General features: G+C 41.2%; 2 protein-coding genes across 2 annotated transcripts in view; one reads left to right on the top strand and one right to left on the bottom strand.

Annotated features, from left to right (window-relative positions):
* Positions 1-22,422, bottom strand: part of nell2a (neural EGFL like 2a) — a gene marked incomplete at its 5' end in the record, with an annotated part of 224,034 nt that overhangs the window by 18,720 nt on the left and 182,892 nt on the right. The window contains 2 exons of the mRNA XM_084059432.1: positions 7,834-8,027; positions 12,698-12,838. Coding sequence (XP_083915558.1) covers positions 7,834-8,027; positions 12,698-12,838 — 335 coding nt within the window. The remainder of the gene's footprint in view (positions 1-7,833; positions 8,028-12,697; positions 12,839-22,422) is intronic.
* Positions 1-22,422, top strand: part of irak4 (interleukin-1 receptor-associated kinase 4) — a 273,859-nt gene that overhangs the window by 236,621 nt on the left and 14,816 nt on the right. The gene's annotated exons all lie outside the window — the stretch shown is intronic.

The raw sequence follows: 22,422 nt of genomic DNA, 5'->3' as shown, positions 1-22,422 counted from the left end.
AGTACAGTACAGTACAGTCCAATACAGTCCAGTCCAGTATAATCCAGTCCAGTACAGTACAGTACAGTACAGTACTGTGCAGTGCAGTGCAGTGTAGTGCAGTGCAGTGCAGTGCAGTGCAGCACAGTATTTGTATCATCATAATATCCAATCTTTTAGATTTTCTAAATGCAGAATTGGATATCTCATACTCAAAAACGTACATTTCAATGTATAGACCATCAAAATAGGATTATTCAATCAAAATATAGTTCAAACACCGTTGAAAACCACTTCGAATGGCGGCCATCTTGAAACATGCGGTCATTTTGTTTTTTCAAGTGGATAACGTACTTTTCTGAGAGAGTAGGTTCTGAAGCACTTGTGTGCCAAATTTGGTGCTTGTATCACCAAGTGAAAGATCGTTTCAGCAATCTGCTCCACTAACTGTATGTAGATATTTTTGCTTCTCCTTGATGTGTTTTTCTTTTACTGTCTGATATTTCCCCCTTGCCCCCCTTCTTTTTCTTTCTTTCTGTACACTGTGATGTGACAATAAAGTTGTAACGTCAATGGCCATTCTGCGCAATGACATCATAATGTCGTCATCACAACCCGGTCCTTCAAAATTAATCGTCAAATAAACAACTTTTACCAACACATCCAGCTGCCTGTAGCATCATCCTCCCTTTGAAAATGATTTGTCAACGCTGCCGAACAGTGTCCAATCAGTGTTCTGCTGTGGGATTCGATTTGCCATTCATCGTCATCGGCTTCCTTGATTGGCCAACTCAACTGATCGGCTCAGTGGATTGGCCAAACTTTGCGTGACATATGTGCCACTGAACCAATATAAGCGACGATGCACACATTAGGACTCCGGTGTTTCCCAGAGCAAGGCTTAGAGATTGAACCAGACCAACGGTGTGGGAGATGTTCTGCTGGACGGTACATCTGAATGGAGGACCAGTAACATACGGTTATGTCGCTGTTGCAGTGGAGCACAATGTGTACTGCTTTGGAGGGCTCGGGGATCAGAATGGTGTCCACGTTTTCAACACTGTGTCTTTATGCTGGAGGACGTTGCCCCCAGTGGCAACTAGAGAGCACCATCTTGTGGAGGGACGACACACAGCTGTGCTGATAGAACATATCATCTACATCTGGGGAGGGTGTGGTTGCTGCAACGTGCTTTATGCATTTGATGTCGACACCCACAGATGGTTCAAACCCAGGGTTTCTGGGACAGTTCCAGAGGGGAGGATGAACCACTTGGCCTGTTCCTTGGGGAAGGTCATGTATATCTATGGAGGATGGGTGAAGACGATCGTATACACTGATATCTACACGTTGGACACCACCTCAATGGTCTGGTCTTTAATTAATATCAGAGGCACTACTGCACGTGCTACAGTATGTCACTCTGCCACCGTCATTGGGACAAAGATGTTTGTATTTGGACGCTATAGATTCTCCAACGTCATCAGAGTGTTTGACACAGAGACCAACTGCTGGCTGAACGCGCCTTCTTCTGCACAGCCTCCTCCGGAAGGATGCTGGGCTTGTTCATCCTTTGACTACAATGGAGAACAATACATATATTGTGGTCACAACTGGGACCAGGCCTTCAACCATCTGTGGAAATTCAATCCAGAGACCTTCTCCTGGAAGAAGGTTGAGAGCAAAGGGAAAGGCCAGTGGCCAATGGAAAGGCCCCTTCCGTGCATTTGCACGGTGGGGGATCGTATCATCGTCTTTGGGGGACGCAACACACCAGGCGATCTGCATATCTTAGACTTAAGTCCCAGTCTGAAGACGTTATGCGAGCTAGCGGTTATTGAGCACGGTCTGGAGCAGTCGGAACTCCCACACAACATCAGGTGGGAACTGGCAGCCATGACTACCAACGGCGACAGAAAGAACAAGCAGTCCACTAACAAATAAATAAATAAAATCAAATAATATAACTGGCACAAATTCATATACCATAGATCCCTTGAGCACAGTCTATAATGCTCTTGTGTATTTTACACCAGAACCATTAACCCATTAAGACCTGAGGCGATTCTTAAATAAATTCTAAATCCTAACAGTTTTGGGGGAAAAAATCAAAACATTTTTTTTTCAAGATTTTTCAAAAATAGCAGATCTACAAGCTCGTAGCGCGGCACTCTGTGCCGCGCTACGAGCTTGTATATCTGCTATTTTTGAATAGCCAAAGAAATGTGACACAGATGCGTTTCAGGTATTAATGGGTTAATATGAATGATTCTTGTTTGATACCTGCACCAAATTCGCACCTTTCGATTGCTGTTTGTGATCAATAACGAGACGTGGTTAGAGTCTGCTCCAATATACTGTATAACTGTCGCTGTTGTTTAACAGTAAATAATAGCACTCCTGACCAATTTTAAGCTATACACATTTTTTTTTACCCCTGCGAAGTAGGCTGATAATGACATTCTAACAGTCCAGTTTACTGTAAAAACTTTCAGTGAGATGTTTTCTAAATGATATAAGCAATCAGAATAATAAACAAATAGGTGTGTGTGTGTGTGTGTGTGTGTGTGTGTGTGTGTGTGGGGGGGGGGGGGGGGGGGTTAAGGACCTGGATATTGGAAAGGGGGACGCTGGCCCTAAAAAGGTTGAGAACCACTGATATAGACGCTTGCGGCCAAGCCCAGGTCCGTCCTAGAGTCCGTGATGATGGACAGGTACCTTTCCCTTATTTGCGGACACTATTCGATATAGATGGGATGTAACTTAGGGTGACCATATTTTCAAACACCCAAACAAGGACCCTTAACCCATTAAGACCTGGAATTGTGTCATTTTTTGATTTGAGCTAAAAAGCATTATTTTACACTGGACTATTCAAAAATAGCAGATATACAAGCTCATAGCGCGGCACAGAGTGCCGCGCTATGAGCTTGTAGATCTGCTATTTTTGAAAAATCGTGAAAATGTGTGCAAATCTTTGAATATTATATATTTTTAAAGCGAACATTTTTAACTCAAATCGTTGATTCTGGGGGGTCCCTGGAACAAAATATTTTGATGGGGGTCCGCGGCCAAAAAAAATAATTTTCCTTGACATGAAAAAGATTGAGCACCACTGATATAGAAACATACGTTTTTCAGAATACTGTTGAGATTTAGGAGACATGTAGAATCGGCTTCAGGTCTCAATGGGTTAACCACTTTACCCATATCAAAAAGAAAACATAGCCTGGTGTTTTCATCAGGATGGGGAAAACTATAATATATCAACACCTACTGACTGCACCTTCCAACAGAACAGAGCACAATATAACTATAACAAGGTACAAGTGCCTGCCCACCACCGCGGAGGTTGTGGGTTCTAATCCACCGTTGTGCATCCGGCTTTGTCGAGCGTCTGTATAGGAACACAATTGGCCCGTGTTCGGGGGAGGGACACCGGGAGGGGGGCATGTATTGATATCCTACTGACTCACCTGTCAGCAGGGAGTGTTGGGCGGGAGGGGTAGAAACGAAGGCTCTACTACGGCCTCCCGGTGGGGGCTCCTCACTGACAGGTGAGTCAGTAGGATACAACAGCAACAACACAGAAATGTGTGGGGGGAGGAATCAATTTCCATAATGAGTAAATTGGGGAGAAAAAGGGGCAAAAAATATATATAGAATAAAATAAATTATATATATATATAACACTACAGGTACAGTATGTAAGCACTTACTGTAACACATTGCCTGCCAAGAACGCATATATGCGGCCTTAACCCATTAAGACCTGAAGCCGAGTCTACAAATGTCTTCTAAATCCCAACAGTATTCTGAAAAAAACTTGTGTTTCTATATCAGTGGTGCTCAAACTTTTTAATGTCAAGGACCCCCAAAATTATATGTGTTTGGCCGCGGACCCCCATCTCAAAATGTTTTGTTCCAGGGACCCCCAGAAGCAAAGAATAGAGTTTAAAATGTTCGCTTTAAACAATATATATTCAAAGATTTGCACACATTTTCACGATTTTTCAAAAATAGCAGATCTACAAGCTTTTATATCTGCTATTTTTGAATAGCCAATGTGTAAAATAATGCTTTTTAGCTCAAATGAAAAAGTGACCCAGATGCGTTCCAGAAGTCTTAATGGGTTAAAAAAAATGTTTTCAGTGATTACGCTGGAGGGCGATCTTGGGCAACCTATGAATGATCCCTTGACAGCGAGAGAATGATAGAAGCAGAAATGAGGTCGTCTAAAAAAAAACAAAAAAACATTGAATCCCATGTTATGAGATTTAGAAAAACACATCTAGCTCGGATTTCTTTTTTTTTTTTGTGAAAACGAGCCATATTCAACTGCCGATAACAACAGAAATGTAAAAAAAAATTCGGATAGAAGAGACCCTCCCCATCCCCCCACACAGCTTTTTTTTTTACATCCGTGTCCACATCGTCGCTTTCCATGGGTCTCCGTGGATCTTCAAAATAAGGTAAAAACCCTGGCAAGGATGATGAATTAATTAATTAATTCCTGGCAGTCAATGTGTTAATTGTGGGATGATGTGGTAGTGAATGTTGAAAACACCCAGCTTGAAACGGGGACGATCCCGGGCCTAACCGGGACGTCTGGTCACTGTAATGTGACTCGGCGTGTGGTCCTGTGTTGTTGATCTTGGTGTTGACCTTGGTCAATCCAATCCAACATGGCTCTGTGTGTCTGTCCTGTCCTCTCCCAGTCCACAAACAACAAACATGTTTACTTTCTATCTCAGCCATTCAACACAACTAATGTTGACAGGCACTTCCTCCATCTCTCAAATCAATTAGGATGACTCATTTAATTAGGGAACCGTTTCTGCCCTCGTCCTTTGTAATCAAATGAATAATTTGCGGCTCGATCATTCAGCAGCACCGATACTAATCTGCCATAATCGCCTCCCACCACCCGCACACACACACAAACGCGCACACACACACACACGCACGCGAACACATTTGTATTACTATACTTGTGAGGACATCAGCAACTTAGGATGGTGATTTTATAAATGCCATTTAATAAAGAAATATTCGGCCTAAAAAAGCAGATCTACAAGCTCATAATGCATCATGCTGTGATGCGTTGTGAGCTTGTAGCTTGTAATATTTTTGGTGCGCAAATAAGTATACCGGTGCACAACCAAGTATAAATCAGGCATAACTCTCTAACCCAAAAAGCTAAACCGAACCTCTAAATGTCTAATCCCAAACTGAATATTTTCCTAGTTTCCTAAAACTAAATCACTTTTTTTTTTAACCATAAAACAAACATTTTTCTTGCGAGGACCAGGAAAATTGTCCTCACAAGGTCTGATTCTCAAATTCTACAATACTTGTGGGGACTTTTGGTCCTGACAACTATAGTAATACAACCACACACACACACACACACACACACACACACACACACACACACACACACACACACACACACACACACACACACACACACACACACACACACACACGCACACACACGCACGGCATTAGGGTGAGTGAAACGCTGAATTATCAAGCACATGACTGGACCGTGATCCCATAATCAGGGGGAAAAATGAGGCATTTGTGTTGATAGAATGAGCTTTCCACACCACCTGTTTCCACAAGCCTCTTCAATAAAGCCCAAATCAATCAAGACAACGGCACTAACAGAGATTTCTCGCTGAGGACGTGGCCAGAAATCAGAGAATGTACGGCCTTTAACCACTTAATCCCTATACGCTAATACACTCTATATTAAAGGACGACTTCACCCTTTTTCAATCTATCTTCATATAATTGGTCCTCACTAATACTCATGATAAAATGGTACCATTTCTTTCTACTCGGTCTGTGGCTGTGGACAGTCCAGAAACCCGTCCACCAGTGACATCATCGTTAGGCAGGATTTTTTTTCCTGAGACAAGATTTCACATTTTTTATTTCGATTTTTATTAACACGAGAACAATGGCTTCTATTATTGCATTGCAACTTATCAGGAATAGAAAGCCTGCAGTTTCTATTAGCTTGGTTTCCCCATCGATGATGTCACTGGTAGACGGGACTCAGAACTGTCCACAGCCCTCCTCTGAGACACAGACCGAGTAGATTTTGTTTTATCATTTTATCATGAGCATTAGTGAGAACCAATTATATGAGGATAGGTTGAAAATGGGTGAAGTCGTCCTTTAAATATCTTCACTGAGAAAGCAGATATACGAGCTTGTAGATCTGCATCACGTCACATCCAAGGGGCAAGGCTGAGATATTTACTATGAGGCCAACCCGGATGTTTAGTAAATGTCCAGCGAGAGGCGCTGTTTCACCCGTGCCGACCTGTGAGTTCAGAAAGAATTTATTTTAACGCAAGCCGATGGGTTTTTACCAACTTTCAGACTCGATTTTCTTACTGTAATAAAAATTGTCATAAATTCTATATGCTTCCAGTCGCTAGTTTAAAGTCTCCTTTCAATCATCAGGATATGCGTTTTGCTAAATTATGGTTCTATTTATTATAAAATTGACGATAAAGTAGGCTATTCTCTAGGAGGGGCGGGATGATTTGATTGACACGCTACACAACCAATAGCATTCATTCCCCGCCCCCCGCTCTTGATTGACAAGTTACCCAACCAATAATGGTCTGAACTCATTCTGACGCGTAGTGAAAGATGGCGGATCTACAGTCTGCAGCAAAGGATTCATTTTCGGTCTGTAGAAAGCAGCGGAGGGGGTTTGTCCATCTCATTTATACAGTCTATGGTCACATCGCGACACGTTGTGAGCTTTCTTTTTCCACTTTTTTTTTTGCTAGTAGTAGCCAAATAGCCAAATGCTATATTTGAAACAAAAAAAACAAAAAAACAAGAATTACCATTTGATTACATTTTGACACATGTTACAATGTGTGATGGGCGGGGCCTATTTGGGGCCTATGTGACGCGTTTTGCGTCACCTCCATGCGCATCCCCGTGAGTCGAGCCCATTGGTCGAAACCGTTTTCGCTCGTTCATGTGTCTGGCCCAAGCCGTAATAAGCTGCAGTACCCATGATTGGCCAGCATGTCTGTCCACTGCTCCCTCTTGGTTATGGGGGCTTGGTTGCAATGCTAGGTTTGAGCAGAGTGGAGCTGTCCATGGTGCCGAGTAGTGCTGGATATGTGAGCTCTGTCCATGGTTCTGAACTACATGAACCGTGGGTACTATCCATGGTGCTGAAAAAGTGCTGGACAGGTGAGCTCTATCATCATCGCGTTGACACGTTGTGAGCTTGTAGATTGGCTATTTTGGGGCGAAGAGATTTGTTGTAGACCTTAAAAAAATCAGTCCAAGTACTGTTTCTGTCCGTTTTACTAAGATTAGATGATTTAACCCATTGAGACCTGAAGCCGATTCTACATGTCTCCTAAATCTCAACAGTATTCTGAAAAACGTATGTTTCTATATCAGTGGTGCTCAATCTTTTTCATGTCAAGGACCCCCAAAATTATATGTATTTGGCCGCGGACCCCATCAAAATATTTTGTTCCAGAAGCAAAGATTTTAGTTAAAAATGTTCGCTTTAAAAATATATATATTCAAAGATTTGCACACATTTTCACGATTTTTCAAAAATAGCAGATCTACAAGCTTGTAGCGCGGCACTCGGTGCCGCGCTATGAGCTTGTATATCTGCTATTTTTGAATAGCCCAAAGTGTAAAATAATGCTTTTTAGCTCAAATCTAAAAATGACAAAGTTCCAGGTCTTAATGGGTTAAGGGGTTAATTATATTTACCCCTGACAGCTCCCATGATGCATGATCCCGCGCATGCACGCACGCACGCACGCACACACACACACACACAGCTCTCACCTGGCAGGAGCAGACGGAGCACCTATCGCTGTCCAGCACCCAGATCTGCCCGCTGTGCTTGACCTTGTTGTCGTGGATACAGTCTCCGGTGCAGTTGCGCCCGTGGGGGCACCTGCAGTCGTAGCCCCCCTCCAGGTTGAAGCACACCGTGTCGTTGGCGCAGGTGTTCCGCCCCGTCTTGCATTCGTTAATATCTGCAGAGGGGGTTGGGGGGGGGGGGGGGGGGGTGAAAGAGATGACTTGGGGGCATATGCTCAACACAGGTCACACCATTTTAATGCACAGCCCGTGGGAATAGCACTTGGTGTTGTTTCGTTTGTTTTGTTTCTTGCAAAAAAAAAGCTGGCTCTTGCTTGACGCCTGATTTACGCTTACACATACTTTTCTTTTTTAACAAGGTTTAGTTTCAGTTTTTCACATAATCGTTGCTGTCAGGCAGAAACCTCTTATCTCCATAACTTTTTGTGTTTTTTCGTAAATTTACGGCCTACTTGATCGTACTACAGCGTCACACAAAAGTAGCAGATCTACAAGCTCAAAACGTGGCGCGAAGCGCCGCGTTTTGAGCTTGTAGATCTGCTACTTTTGATTTGTTTTTATTTGAATCCTGAAAAGTTATAGTTTTGGACATACAGTATGAGGTTTCCATCCGACAGAGACGATATACAACAAAGTGATGAATTGAATGATTCATTACACATTTTTCACAATGGATTGGGTAGGCGTGGATCCCTCCCACACCTACCCACTTGCCCTCCCCACACAACCATCCCTACTTTGAGAAACACTGATTTAGACATATTCTAGGTTTGACATATACCTACCATTCACTGTGTAGCACTCCATTGTTTTCTTTGCACTCTATTTAATGACCGTTTATCCTGTCATTTGTCGACTAGGATTCCTTCCGTTTACTCTGATCTTACACTTTGTAAGTCGCTCTGGATACGAGTGTCTGCTAAGTGCTTAAATTGTAAACTGTAATGTCCTTCTCTCTCTCTCCACCGTACCGATCCCTTTGAAAAACACTGACACACTCGAGCTTGATTTACAGCGCACTGCGAATAGGAACGAAGCTGATTTAGCAATACCACAATATACTGTAAAAAATACTCTGTTACTAAATAAAAAGCCCTGTATTCAAAATCTACTTTGGCATCAAAATGTATTTGCAGCGGCAAAGAAAAAGTTCATTTGGCAAACCTTTTCGAAAATAGCAGATCTACAAGCTCACAGCGCATCGCATCGCATCGTGACACGTTGTGAGGTTGTAGATCCACATTTTTTGGGGCAGTGTAACCGCCCCCTATAAGTGAGGTTTGGACACTGAGCAATCCTGCACCGTGATTGGCCAATAGTCTACAACGCAGTCTACAAAGCTAACCCTTCCACAGTCAATGCAAATCTATACTTTTGCAAAGTCAGCCAATCACATTACAGCTAGTGTCATCACCACTAGCTGATTGGCTGACTTTGCAAATTCAGGACTGTGATTGGCTAGCGAAACACATGACACATGTGCAGCCCTATGAATAGCGGTATGGACTTGAAAAAAACACTTTTATGTTTTTTTTAAAGTGAATCACTTCCATCACTGTGATGACCACTGTGACCACACCGCCCACTTCACACTGGGTGTGATTTTTTTAATAGACAAAGTATAAAATATGGCTTAATTGGTTAATGTGTGATTTGAATTAATAATCTAAATCTACAATGGTAACTTGCAAATTAAGTTTTCAAATAACTGTAATGGACTATATTTACCTCTGAGATTTAGCAGAGTAGAAGTATAAAGTATTGAAACATGTACATGCTCAAAGTAAAGTAAAAGTACCTCATAATTGTACTACATCATACCAGTAGTGTGTTCTACAAATAGGGAGAAGCCAGATACATTCAATGTTCTGTTGAAACGTCAGTATAACGCATTGTAAGGAATTATTCACACCTTCTATGTTCTATTCACAATCAACTACGATAGTCCAGAATGTGTGAACAACTCCACCCCCGTCTGTCCGTCTCAGAGAACGAGAGAACTAACACTTGCATCACCCCCAGTCTAACTCATCTCTCAACCATGTGTACTGCAGGCTGTGTATCAGTATGCTAAACCTGGTCAGGTCTTGGCTATAGTATACTGAATGCTCTCAGTTATGTGTGGATGCATAATTATAGACCTATTGCTATAATAACAATAATATTAATAATAATAATAATAATAATAATAATAGGCTTCATTATTATTGTTATAGTGTGTTATTATATAGAGAATACAATTCGATTTATATTGTGGATTAATAATTGATAGACCTACATGTTATTGTAATCTACATTTCATTCAGCGAAAGTGCACGTGCCACCACTGCATCATACGATGCACAACGGTACCGTAACCCAGAAAAAAACAGCAACAAAAAACTACTTTGGGCCCATCTTGCCTTAACCCTTATCCCTAAACGTTTTTGCCATGTTTTACTATTTTGAAAAACATTTTAAAATAGTTCAAATAGACGATCTACAAGCGCACAACGTGTCGATGTAGATCGGCTAGTTGAATATTTAATTATATATTTTCTTAAATATGGCTAATACGTTTAGGGATAAGGGGTAAGGCGGCGTGCAAGATAGGGGCCCTTTGGTTCAAATTATAACACAGCCTGGCAAAAAACAACAACTCATATGACAGGTTATGGCTTCTTTCTTTCCTGAGAGTGCATTTTGTGCGTCTCTTTTTCTTTTTGTCTAGTCTGTCTCTCACTTGTCGGGCTGACAAGGTGGGGTTAGCCAGAGGAGCAGAGGCAGCACTATTCATCGCTGTCAGGCAGAAACCTCCCATCTCCATTTTCTAACTTTTTGTGGGTTTTCGTCCATAAATTAACGCCCTACTTGATCATACTACAGACATGTTTTGAGCTTGCAGATCTGCTACTTTTGATGCTTTTGAATTTGAATCCTGAAAAGTAACAGTTTTGGACATATGAGGTTCCTTTCCACCCAGACAGAGACGAAGTGTTACAGTCTGGGGCTTCCGTTGTTTCTTTAGAATAGAGGGAGTTTTTATTTTGACAGCTGACACTCCTGCAGGCAGCCTGCATCACAGAGAGAATGTTCCGGAAACTGAGCAGGACTGCAAAAAGGAAACCGACGTCTATAACCCATTCAAACCGGGAACGCATCGGTGTAACCACTTTATCCATTATTTTATACTTTGAGCTATTCAAAAATAGCAGATATACAAGCTCATAGAGTGCCGCTCTATGAGCTTGTAGATCTACTTTTTTTTTTAAATCATGAAAATGTGTGCAAATCTTTGAATATATATTTTTTAAAGCGAACATTTGTAACTCAAATCTTTGCTTCTGGGGGGTCCCTGGAACAACATATTTTGAGAATGGGGGTCCGCAACCAAACACATGTAATTTTGGGTGGTCCTTGACATGAAAAAGCTTGAGAACCACTGATATTATAGAAACATACGGTTTTCAGAAAACTGTTTGTAGATGCGTTCTCGGATTGAATGGGATAAGGGAAGGGGGGGGGGAAACAACCAACCAACCACCACAGTAATGACACCAGCAGCAATCACAGCTACTACCCACACAGTCCCAACAGAGTGTCTTATGAAACCTAAAACGTTTCTAAAAGGGGAAATCTCACCACAACGGTATACAATTTACAATTCAGGCACTGTAGCAGATGCTCTTACCCAGATGCGACTTACAATAAACGAGGAAAATTATCACATAAATATAGAATTTGGAAACTAGGATACCGGGCATAAAAAAATGAACCTAGCATCTGTCTAAACAGCATGCTATATAATATAACATTCTGCACATTGAAACTATAGGATACCCGGTAAACAATGAACTTGCTCAACCTTTAGCATCTGTCTGATTCTGAATAACATTCTTAACATCTATGGTCAAGAAAAACTATTCTGAGAAACAAAAGGCAGGAGAACGATTGACCAACGTATGTCTGCATGTATATATTCATATAGCATTGTTTTATTTTTTTGCCTGTGTATGTAAAAACCTTAATAGAATATAAGTCATAAAAGATATATGTTATTCTGTAGCAGCCTAACATTGCATGTGTGAGTGAAATGTGATGGGATCCATAATAAACTGTATGTGTGGCATGTTGATTATTATACTGTATTTCTTGGCCGACTTCATCAATCATCAATCCATCTTTCTAATGTCCCCACTTTGTATCTTTCTACATGCTATTTACCGTAGTTGTCTATTAACCCATTCAATCCGGGAACGCATACTGTGTCATTTTAGATTTTTAGCTATAACCATTCTTTTATACTTTAGGCTATTCATAAATAGCAGATCTACAAGCTCATAGCATGGCACCGAGTCCCACGCTACGAGCTTGTAGATCTGCTATGTATTTATTTTTATCGTGAACATTTTGTGCAAATCTTTGAATAAATGTTTTTTTACATTTATTTTATTTTTACATTTTATTTTATTTTTTACATTACATTTTTAACTCAAATCTTTGCTTCTGGGGATTCTACAAATGTCTTCTGAACAGTTTTCTGAAACACTTATGTTGCTATAATATCAGTGGTTCTCAAACTTTTTCATGTGAAGGAACCCCAAAATGATATGCATTTGGCCGCGGACGCCCATCTCAAAATATTTAGTTCCAGGGACCCCCCAGAAGCAAAGACTTGAGTTACAAATGTTCACTTAAAAATATATATGTTCAAAGATTTGCACAAATGTTCATGATTTTTCAAAAATAGCAGATCTACAAGCTAGGACTTGAGAGGATTTGTGTGTGATTTCCTGGTTCATACTGTATCGTGGTATAGGGGAAAAAAAGGCAGGGTCCGGCTCACCTATACAGGACTCCCCATTGGTTGAGAACAAGCCGTTGTCATGGTAGCCATCACGACACTCACAGTGGTACCAGCCCGGCAGGTTGACACACGTAGCTTTGTTGTCACACTCCACGAAGCCATCGGAGCACTCGTCTATGTCTGGAGACAGAGACAACATGGTGTATTAGACTAGCACCGGTTCAGTGTATACAGGGTATCTGCACATTTCTAAAGTTCAAAAGTAATCAACAAACTATACCAGGGGTCTTCAACAGGGGGTCCGCGACCCCTAGGGGGTCCTCAGAGTTACTACAGGGGGTCCGCCAAATCTTTGTGTGATATGATTTTTTTTGTTTTACCTTAACCACTTGAACCCTACCATCCTTTTTCTGAGGAGAACTTTAGCCAAAAATAGCAGATCTACAAGCTCACAACGCCTCGCGCTGCGAGGTTTGCGAGCTTGTAGATCGGCTATTTTTTGGCAAAGAGGTATTCAGATTAAACTTTTTTTTGGTTTACTTGGTCTGCTCTTTTTTTTTCCCTCTACACCTACGTATATAATATAGGTGTAGAGGGGGGAAAAAGAGCAGACCAAGTAAACAAAAAAAAAGTTTAATCTGAAACACAATTTTATACAATATAGAGTAGGGGGTCCCTGCTTCATCTCTCTGTGAGCTAGGGGGTCCTTGGCCTGAAAACGTTGAAGACCCCACAATGTTTGAACACTTTTCATAGTATAGTTCAGGGGCCCTGAACTATACTATGAAAAGTGTTCAAACATTGTTCAAATTGTGAAATGTTACCTGAGAAAGAGGCAAAAATGTTGAGAATAATGTGAGCATGTAGATCTGCTATTTTCACAAGTTTTATCTGTAGAACCGAGTCAAACCAAATATAAATGGGGGGAGGGGGGGGGGGGGGTGTCACGGTCAAGGTTGAGAACCACTCTGTGAGCAGTGCTTCTCAACCTTTTCAGGCTGCGACCCCCCCCCCCCCCCCCCCTCAAAAAAGGGTGGGCACCCCCACCCTGACAAGCACTTGGAATAGTAGGAGTTGAGGCTTTACATTTAGTTCGACTCGGTTCCACAGACAAACACTTTGAAAATAGCAGATCTACTAGACGAGACGAGACGAGAGTGTTCCCTGTCAGTAATCCATCCATATGTTATCAGTATTGGTTACACGTGTTGCCTTCTAAATGTGTCCAGCACCGTGAATGGGCTATTGAACTTCATTCTTTGCCCAGTAGGCATTTTTCAGCATTGATTGATTCATAATTGATATGAAAAAAACGTGCCCTGCGTTCCAGAGGATGTGGTCCAAAGGGTCCATCGATTAAGCATGCTCTTACTGCCAGAGAAGGACATACATATCGATGAAAAGACAACGGGGGCATGAATGTTTCAAATGCAAGAAGACTATTCTGGGAAGCCACAGGGACAGAGCCAGATTGTATTTAGAAATGCCACTGGGCACTGCACAGCATGCACCACACATACACAATGAGTATGTGAGCAAACAAACAGTGCTGGAAAAACATTTTTTACTTCAGTAAAAGTATCAATACTGCAATGGGGAAATACTCTGTTACTGGTAAAAGTCTAGAATTCAAAATGTACTTGAGTAAAAGTACAAAAGTATTGGCATCAAAATGTACTTAAAGTACCAAAAGTAGAAAGTACTCTTCATGCAGAATGTCCGATTGTTTTCAAATGTATAAAATGCATACAAATCTTTTGAAAAAAGACGATCTACGAGCTTGTAGATCGGATATTCTTACCCAAACATTATACTTAGGTACAGTATTTAAGTAAATGTACTTACTAGTTACTTTCCACCACTGCAAACAAACACACAGATACATTCACAGGCTCAAATCTCTCTGTCTGTCTGTCTGTCCATTCATCCACTTATATATAATCTACCTATCCCTTTGCATCAAGCCAGTGTTCAGCTCAACTCAATTTGTTAGAATAACAAACAACCCCAAAAGACACAAATCCAATATCCTTTTCAACAATTGGATTTACGCAAGTGTGGGAGACAGACTGCTATCACATGTCAACAAATTAAACTACAAAGGTGAACATAGTGGAGAGTAAATATTCTCTAGGCCAGGAGTATGTCTAGCCTAAACATGGTCTTCTACATGGCTACAGATGGGCCATAGCCTGCAGTGGCGGAAAGTAACTAAGTACATTTACTCATTTACTGCACTTACTGTAAGTACAATTGGTATTTTTACTTGAGTATTTACTTTTTTTCCCCAATACAATTTATCCACTACATCTCAGATGTATAGAATTGTAATTTTTGCTCCACTACAATTATTTAAACATTTTAGTTACACATTACACACATTATTGTTACAAATCCTCCCGTTGATTTTACTATTTGAAGATCCGGATCCAGTCCGGGTTTTCTTCTTAATAAAAATGAGCACTGGGTATTGTCAGAATCAGTTTTGTTTGCGTTTGTTTACGTTTACGGGCTAAAAGAGCTCCTCCTAAGTCAATGTAAGTCAAGGAGCATATTTTGAATTATCATTTTCTAGTCAGAGCAAATTATTTTTGATTTCTTGCCCACCTTTGTAGTTAAATCATACCAAGGCAACTACACAACTGAAACCTCTACCAAAGTGTTCTAGCCCTTTAAGTAAAAAAAGAAAAGAAAACAGTGATGATTGCACAGGATGCATGGGACTGAGCTGGCATTATGAGAATGGCTGAATGCTGTGCTGTGCTGTGCTGTTCTGTGCCTGACCTTCTCCCTGCCTGCCTCCAGTGAGATGCCCCCACAGAGCTGTCCGGGGCTGGCAGGCAGTCTCTCAGTCCCCCAGCAGCCAGGGCAGTAATAGGATTAAGATCTATTGGCTAATGAGCCCGCAGTCCTTTAATAGAATTTCTCCGGCAGATTAACCATTGATCAAATGTCGCACAGATTAGAGCCTTATCTATTTAAGAAACACCCTGCAATTTATCTGAATACCCGTCATGAGTTTATGCAGAAACGGGCGAGGAGAGGGCCATCGATCATTTTTTTATGTATTTTCCGCAATGGGCTGGGCTCAGTTCTGTGTGGTGTCTGATTTGTACTTGCTTGCGTGTTGTGTCATCAGCGATGGAAGTACTACTCACATGTTTTACTTAAGTAAAAGTATCGATACTGCAATGTAGATGTACTCTGTTATAGGGATGCACTGTCAAATAGGCCAACATCTAATCTAAGAAGACTAAGATTAGTGGGATTCATTGAAATGACCGCCAGTGAGTCCCGGGACTCACTTCATTGAAAACCTAATTACATCACTGTATTATATTAGATGTATTAGATATTATATTGATATTATAGCTATTTTATTGTATTAGATATGTTGCCTGGATCATACCGCATGATATCGGTATTGGTTGATATCGGTATCGGAAATTAGGTGTTGGACAATATCGGAATATCGGATATCGGCAAAAAAGTAAATATCGGACAAGTACAAGAGTATCGGCATCAAAATATACGTAAAGTACCAAAAGTACAGTAACAGTACTCATTTCACAAGTTCAAAATGTACAGTATGCGACGCATTGTGAGCTTGTAGATCTGCTACAAGCTCACAATGGCTGAAATATACTGTATGTATAGCTGAAATGGTTAGTGTGTTTTTGTAATAATAATCAAAATCTACAGTAAGTAACTTGTAACTAATTTACATGAATTACATATTTTTTTAATATAATAGCAGTGGAGTAAAAGTACAATATTTTCCTATGTAGTGGGGTAGAAGTAAAAGCATTGATAATTGTAAAATACTGAAGAAAGTAGAAAATTGTACTTAAGTACAGTACATGTACTTAAGTTACTTTACACCACTGTGCGTCACACACTAAACATAGCAGATCTACAAGCTCACTTACAAAAGCCCCTGGGAGAAACAGAGAGAAAGTGAGGATGGCAAAAAAATAATCTTTCAGAGAGCTGAACGGAAATGGAGAGAAAACCAATTACAAGTTGACTTTGAGATCTATGAAAATGCAATCTACTGTTATAACAAAGACAATTATGAAATCTGCCACACAAGACCCACATTTCTCAATCGACTAACACTAATCAGAATAATGCCTCATTCCTATTCTCTTCCATTGACAAACTGATTAATTCCTTCCTTCCAAATTTACCCCTCGTGAGTTTCTCTCTTCGACCAAATGCGATGAATTTGCTCTTTTCTTTTCAGGAAAATGTTAGAGACAATATACTTCTTGCAGCCATATCTAATCCTGCCTTTCTGTCAAATCCTTTTTTGGGGGAAGGGGGGTATTTTTGGGGGCTTTTCTTCCTTTATTTGAATAGTGCAGTTGAGATGGACAGCAAACCGCAGAGAGAGACGCACAGCAAAGGTCGCCGGCTTCGGGAATCGAACCTGCGACTCGCTGCATTAGAGCCCATATGTGGTAGGCGCCTTAACCACTGTCTGTCAAATCTATATTCAATCATGATCTCTATGTCTCTGCTCTCACCTGTTGACCCATTCAATCGCATCTGTGTCATTTTCGATTTTAGCTATAGACCCCTTAACAGACGACGTCACACTGATAAGAACCAGTATGCGTGCAACCAGTATGCTCTTAATGAAACCCATTCTGTCAGGTCTCGCTAGGACGCGCCTCACTAGCCAACACACAAGAGGGGGTTGGGGTGTGCTGAAACCAGCGCACCCCGAAACAACAGGTTGAGAATTGATTGCGTGAAACAATCACCTGTTCATCAAGTCTCAATGTTAGTAAACAAATAATTGGTCTATAACCAGGGGTGCACATAACTGGTGCGCAGGTGCGCATGCGCACCCAAAATAAAAAATGCGCACCACATCAGGCGACGCGAGGCGCTTTTGCGCACCAACAGCTGGGACAGGAATTTCCAAGCTTTTATTTTTTAGCAAAACTAAAAAATAAAAGCCTGGAGATCGAGGCTAGGAATTTACTTCCTGAAGCCACACTCACACAATCACTCTAAAGCACCCGTCTGCCCCATACACAGCCATTAGGCGGAGGGGGAGAGATATGACTCGCGTCGCCTCGCATCGCCTCGCATTGCCTCGCTGTGTGCACGCAGCCAGCAGCGGCTGTTAGAGGCACTCGTCACCGATGATGAACGCACCGTAATGGTGCAAAATATGCCGTGAACGTCCCAATCTGGCGGATAAAATCAGCGCAGCAGCACAGGGCACCAACCTTGGGGGCTTTATCTAACAGCGTGAGAAAAAAAAACGGCGAAAATCGGCGGAATTTAGAAGCAGATCGTCCTTTTTTTCTCGGCCCCCCCCCCGTTGACAAAACTGTCCGGTGGGCACCGTGCTAAACCCCCCCCCCCCCCGTTGACAAAACTGTCCGGGCGCCATGCGCACCAAGTCACATGTCCAGGTGCTCTTCTGCGTACCAGACCTAAAAAGTTATGTGCACCCCTGTCTATAACCATTATTTTATACTTTGGCTATTCAAAAATAGCAGAAAAACAAGCTCATAGCACGGCACCGAGTGCCGCGTCATGAGCTTTGTAGATCTGCATTTTTTTTGTGCAAATCTTTGAATATATATATATTTTTTGAAAGCGAACATTTCTAACTCCAATATTTGCTTCCCTGGAACAAAATATTTTCCTTGATTTAGAAAAAGTTGGAGCACCACTGATACAGCATCATAAGTTCTTACAACTGTTTGTCGACATTTGTCGAATCCCCAGGAGCAAATATTTGAGTTAAAAATGTTCGCTTAAAAATATATATTTAAAGAATTGCACACATTTTCATGATGCTTCAAAAATAGCAGATCTACAAGCTTGTGCATAAAGAATGACACAGATGCTTTCCCGGATTGAATGGGTTAACTCTAGTGATCAGGAGGAAGTCATTCAGTGCCTATAAGTCTTGTTCACTTGATTCCATCTCTACCAAACTGTTCACAACACTCCTAGATCTGCTATTTTCGGTGCGTGACACCGGCAAACAACTAAGTATACTGTAGATCAAGCTTTCCAGACGGAGATTCCTTTTCAGACAGTACAGGTTCAGAGAGACAGGGGAGCGAGCAGAGAGAGAGAAAACATTACTTATTTTCAATCTAAGCACTTAGCAGACACTCACTTATCCTGAGCAACTTACAGAGTGTAAGATCAGAGTAAATGGAATGAATCAGTCATCAAACGACAGGGCAAATGGTCACGTAAACAGAGCGCTAGGAAAACAAATTAAGTGCTTTACAAAGTGACTAGAATACCAGGTGTACAACAAACCTAGGAAGTGTGTAAACAACACGCTATCTAAACAACTTAGCATTTGTGGTCGAGCTATAACATCAGTACCGTGGGAAGTAGGGGTGCTGGGGGTGCGCCCCCCCCTCCTCCCCCCAGGTACCGCACCCCCTACCGCCCCCCCATCAAAAAAAAAGATTATTATTTTTTTATAATAAATCGGTAAAATCAGGCAAAAATAAGAATTAAATAACATAACTCTAACCTCACCCTAACCACATTTTAGCAGGAACTAAACCAATGATGTCATGATGGGGGTCTGTGCCTGATCTTACCAGGCACAGCCACCAAGGTGCCCATGCGCTATTAAGTCTTCAAAAGCAAGGAGCTTTTAATCCATTAAGACCGGGAAAGCATACTGTGTCATTTTAGATTTCTTAGGCTATTCAAAAAATTGCAGATATACAAGCTCACTCTCGTATGAGCTTGTATATCTGCTTGAAAAATCGTGAACAATTGTGCAAATCTTTGAATATAATGTTTTTTTTTTTTTTTTTTTTTACTCAAATCGTTGCTTCTGGGGATTCTACAAATGTCTTTTAAAATGTTACTATAGTCAGTGGTTCTCAAACTTTTTCATGTCAGGGACCACCCACAATTATATGTGTTTGGCCGCGCACCCCCATCTCAAAATATGTTGTTCAAGGGATCCCCAGAAGCAAAGATTTGAGTTTTTTTGCACAAAATGTTCACAAATTGAGTGCCGCGCTATGAGCTTGTAGATCTGCTATTTTTGAATAGCCAAAGATATCTAAAAATGACACAGATGCGTTCCCGGCTTTAATGGGTTAAAGACAGTGATTTTTTTTCAATTTTGACCAGCGCTTTGTCCGTTTGGTGGAAAGCTGATAACGTTGTTTTCTCCTCTTATGAGGAGGGATCAAAGGGACACTTCTCATAAAGTGGAGTGTGCAGCCTCTGGAAAGACAAAATAATACACACATTATAACTGGCCCTTACTCTGGAAAAAATACAACAATATAACAATTCCCTCGGCTGCTGAAGACAACATCGTCTGGCTTTGTTGACGTCGGTGAATTTCAGATGAAATGGCAGAGCTGCAGGTGTTGTACTGGCAGCATTTAAAAAGAAATGGACTATTATATTCTTCTCTCCATAATAATGACGTATGACCTACAATTGATAATACTTTGAAAGAGACGTCTAGAAATACATACGCGTTTGCCTATATTGAGGAAGTTTCATTCAAACGTTTCAAAGGCTTCACAGTCCGAGTCATAAGAAGAGAGGGCTAAAAAAAAAAAAATACTCGATCCTCTTCCTTTATTGACCAGCGCTGTCAACTGCGATTATGGCACAATGCGTCTGAGTGTTTGTCAAAGTGACAACGCTTGGGAAATTACAGCTCATCTCCACACAGCGAGAGGAACTTTGAAACAGCCTATTCACACCTTAGACAACATTGTATTGACCACAATGAACACTTGCGAAGTGTGCGAGCGAGCGTGCATTTGTCTGTGTGGGTGTTTGCGTTTGTGTGTGTCTGTGCGCGCATGTGTACTTGTATCACTATACTTGTGAGGGCCAAATGTCCACACAAGTATAGTAGAATTTCAGAAATAGACATTTTCTTGGTCTTCACAAGAGATTTTTTTGTTTTCATATGCCCGATTCATACTTAGTTGCGTGCCGTATCGCTCACTGAAAATAGCAATAGTAAATGTGACGCGACGTGTTATTATGAGCTTGTACATTTCCATTACCATTTCCGGCTTAGGGTTAAGGTAAAAAAATCGCAAAAAAAGAAAACTAATTTTGAAATTTAAATTAACAAAATTGTCATCCTAAAATACTGATGTCCTCACAAGTATAGTAATAATACAAACGTGTGTGTGTGTGTGTGTGTGTGTACGTGCGTGAGTGGGTGTGTTTCTGTAGTATGGAAAGGAAGTGAATATCGTTGCCGTCTGGGCAGAAACCTCTTACTTTTTGTGTTTTTTCGCAATCAAACGCCCTACTTGATCATAACACATACAGTAATTATGATTACAGCGACACACAAAAGAATCAAAAGTAGTAGATCCGCAAGCTCGAAACGCGGCGCGAAGCGGCGTGTTTCGAGCTTGTAGATCTGCTACTTTTGATGCTTTTTTATTATTTGAATCGTGAAAAGTAACCGTTTTGGACATACGAGGTTTCCACCCCGACAGAGACAAGATAATGCATGCCTGAGTTCATGGACATAGATTTGTGCAGCAGTGCGGAGGCGTTGAAGCATATACTGTATATAGAGGATACCGTATATAGAAGATGTTGTCACAGAACATATTTCTGTCCTGATCTCTGTGTTATTTTTCACTTTCCCTGCCCAAAGCCTGTTATACAATACTAACAATCGAAACAGTCAAGTGTGAAGAAAATAGAAGCATAGTGTTACAGTTTGACATGGCAGCTTTCACCCAACACAAACTTGGAATCCATTGTTTAAAACAAGTAAAAAATACAATGTTTAACTCAAACCTACATCCTGAGATATTATACTGCACTCAAAGGTGCAGAAAGTGATGTTTTCTTGTGAGAATTGCAGTTAATTAGCTCTATTCTGATAACAATACTTGCTGTAGACAGTGTTTGTTCAGTAACAGGAGTCTCCCTGTCTATCACACTCTTTAGTAATAATAGAAAAATGCATTTTCAGGTTGGGATACCAACTACTATATCGTCTCTTACGGCTGTCCAACGGTTAATACAATTCAAAGCTTGTAGATCTGCAACTTTTGATGCTTTTGTGTGACGCTGTAGTGTGATCAAGTACTACTGGACTGGACGCTATACTGCTTAAAAGATTGTCTGTTGTCAAGTGACAAAAGTGAAAACCAACACGATAACCAATTAGATAAGAAACCCGCCGTCTGTCTGCTGTCTGTCTCTCATGCACTTCAAGGCTCAAATGAGGGTCATTGATATTTTGGAGATACATTTGGTGAGTGAAAGACACTGGAGCCAACAGAGAAGCACAGCCAGCCAGATACCAAGAGAGAGAGAGAGAGAAAGAGGTGCCGGAAAGTGGCAGTTTAGGTGGAATAATGCATCTCTACCTCTCCTTCACTCCTCTTCTCTGCTCACTGCCTCCCTCTCTCTCTCCCTCTCTCTGTGCTTACATAGAGTCCATACAGCTTTTTATATCCTGAGCCAAACCGTCCCTCTCTTCCTCATCATCTTTGCTGTTTTGTACTGACAGCTGAAACACAAGCGCTCCAATGCCCTCCGCTCTTTAGCTTCCTGTGCGTTCCCTCTCTCTCTCTCTGACTGACAGATCGTCCAGAGGGATGACGAGAGAGAGAGAGAGATTTTTCTGCAGTGTGACAGCATCTCTGATGCTACTGCGTGTAAACAGTAAACTCCTTAACCCATTGAATCCAGGCAACGCATCTCTGACATTTTAGATTTCTTTGGCTATTTAAAAATAGCAGATATACAAGCTC

Source organism: Gymnoscopelus microlampas (genome assembly GCF_963454915.1).
Source record: "Gymnoscopelus microlampas genome assembly, chromosome: 6".
NCBI classification, from domain to species: Eukaryota; Metazoa; Chordata; class Actinopteri; order Myctophiformes; family Myctophidae; genus Gymnoscopelus; species Gymnoscopelus microlampas.
Note: the sequence above shows the minus strand (reverse complement) of the source record. Positions and strands in the feature narration are given on the sequence as shown.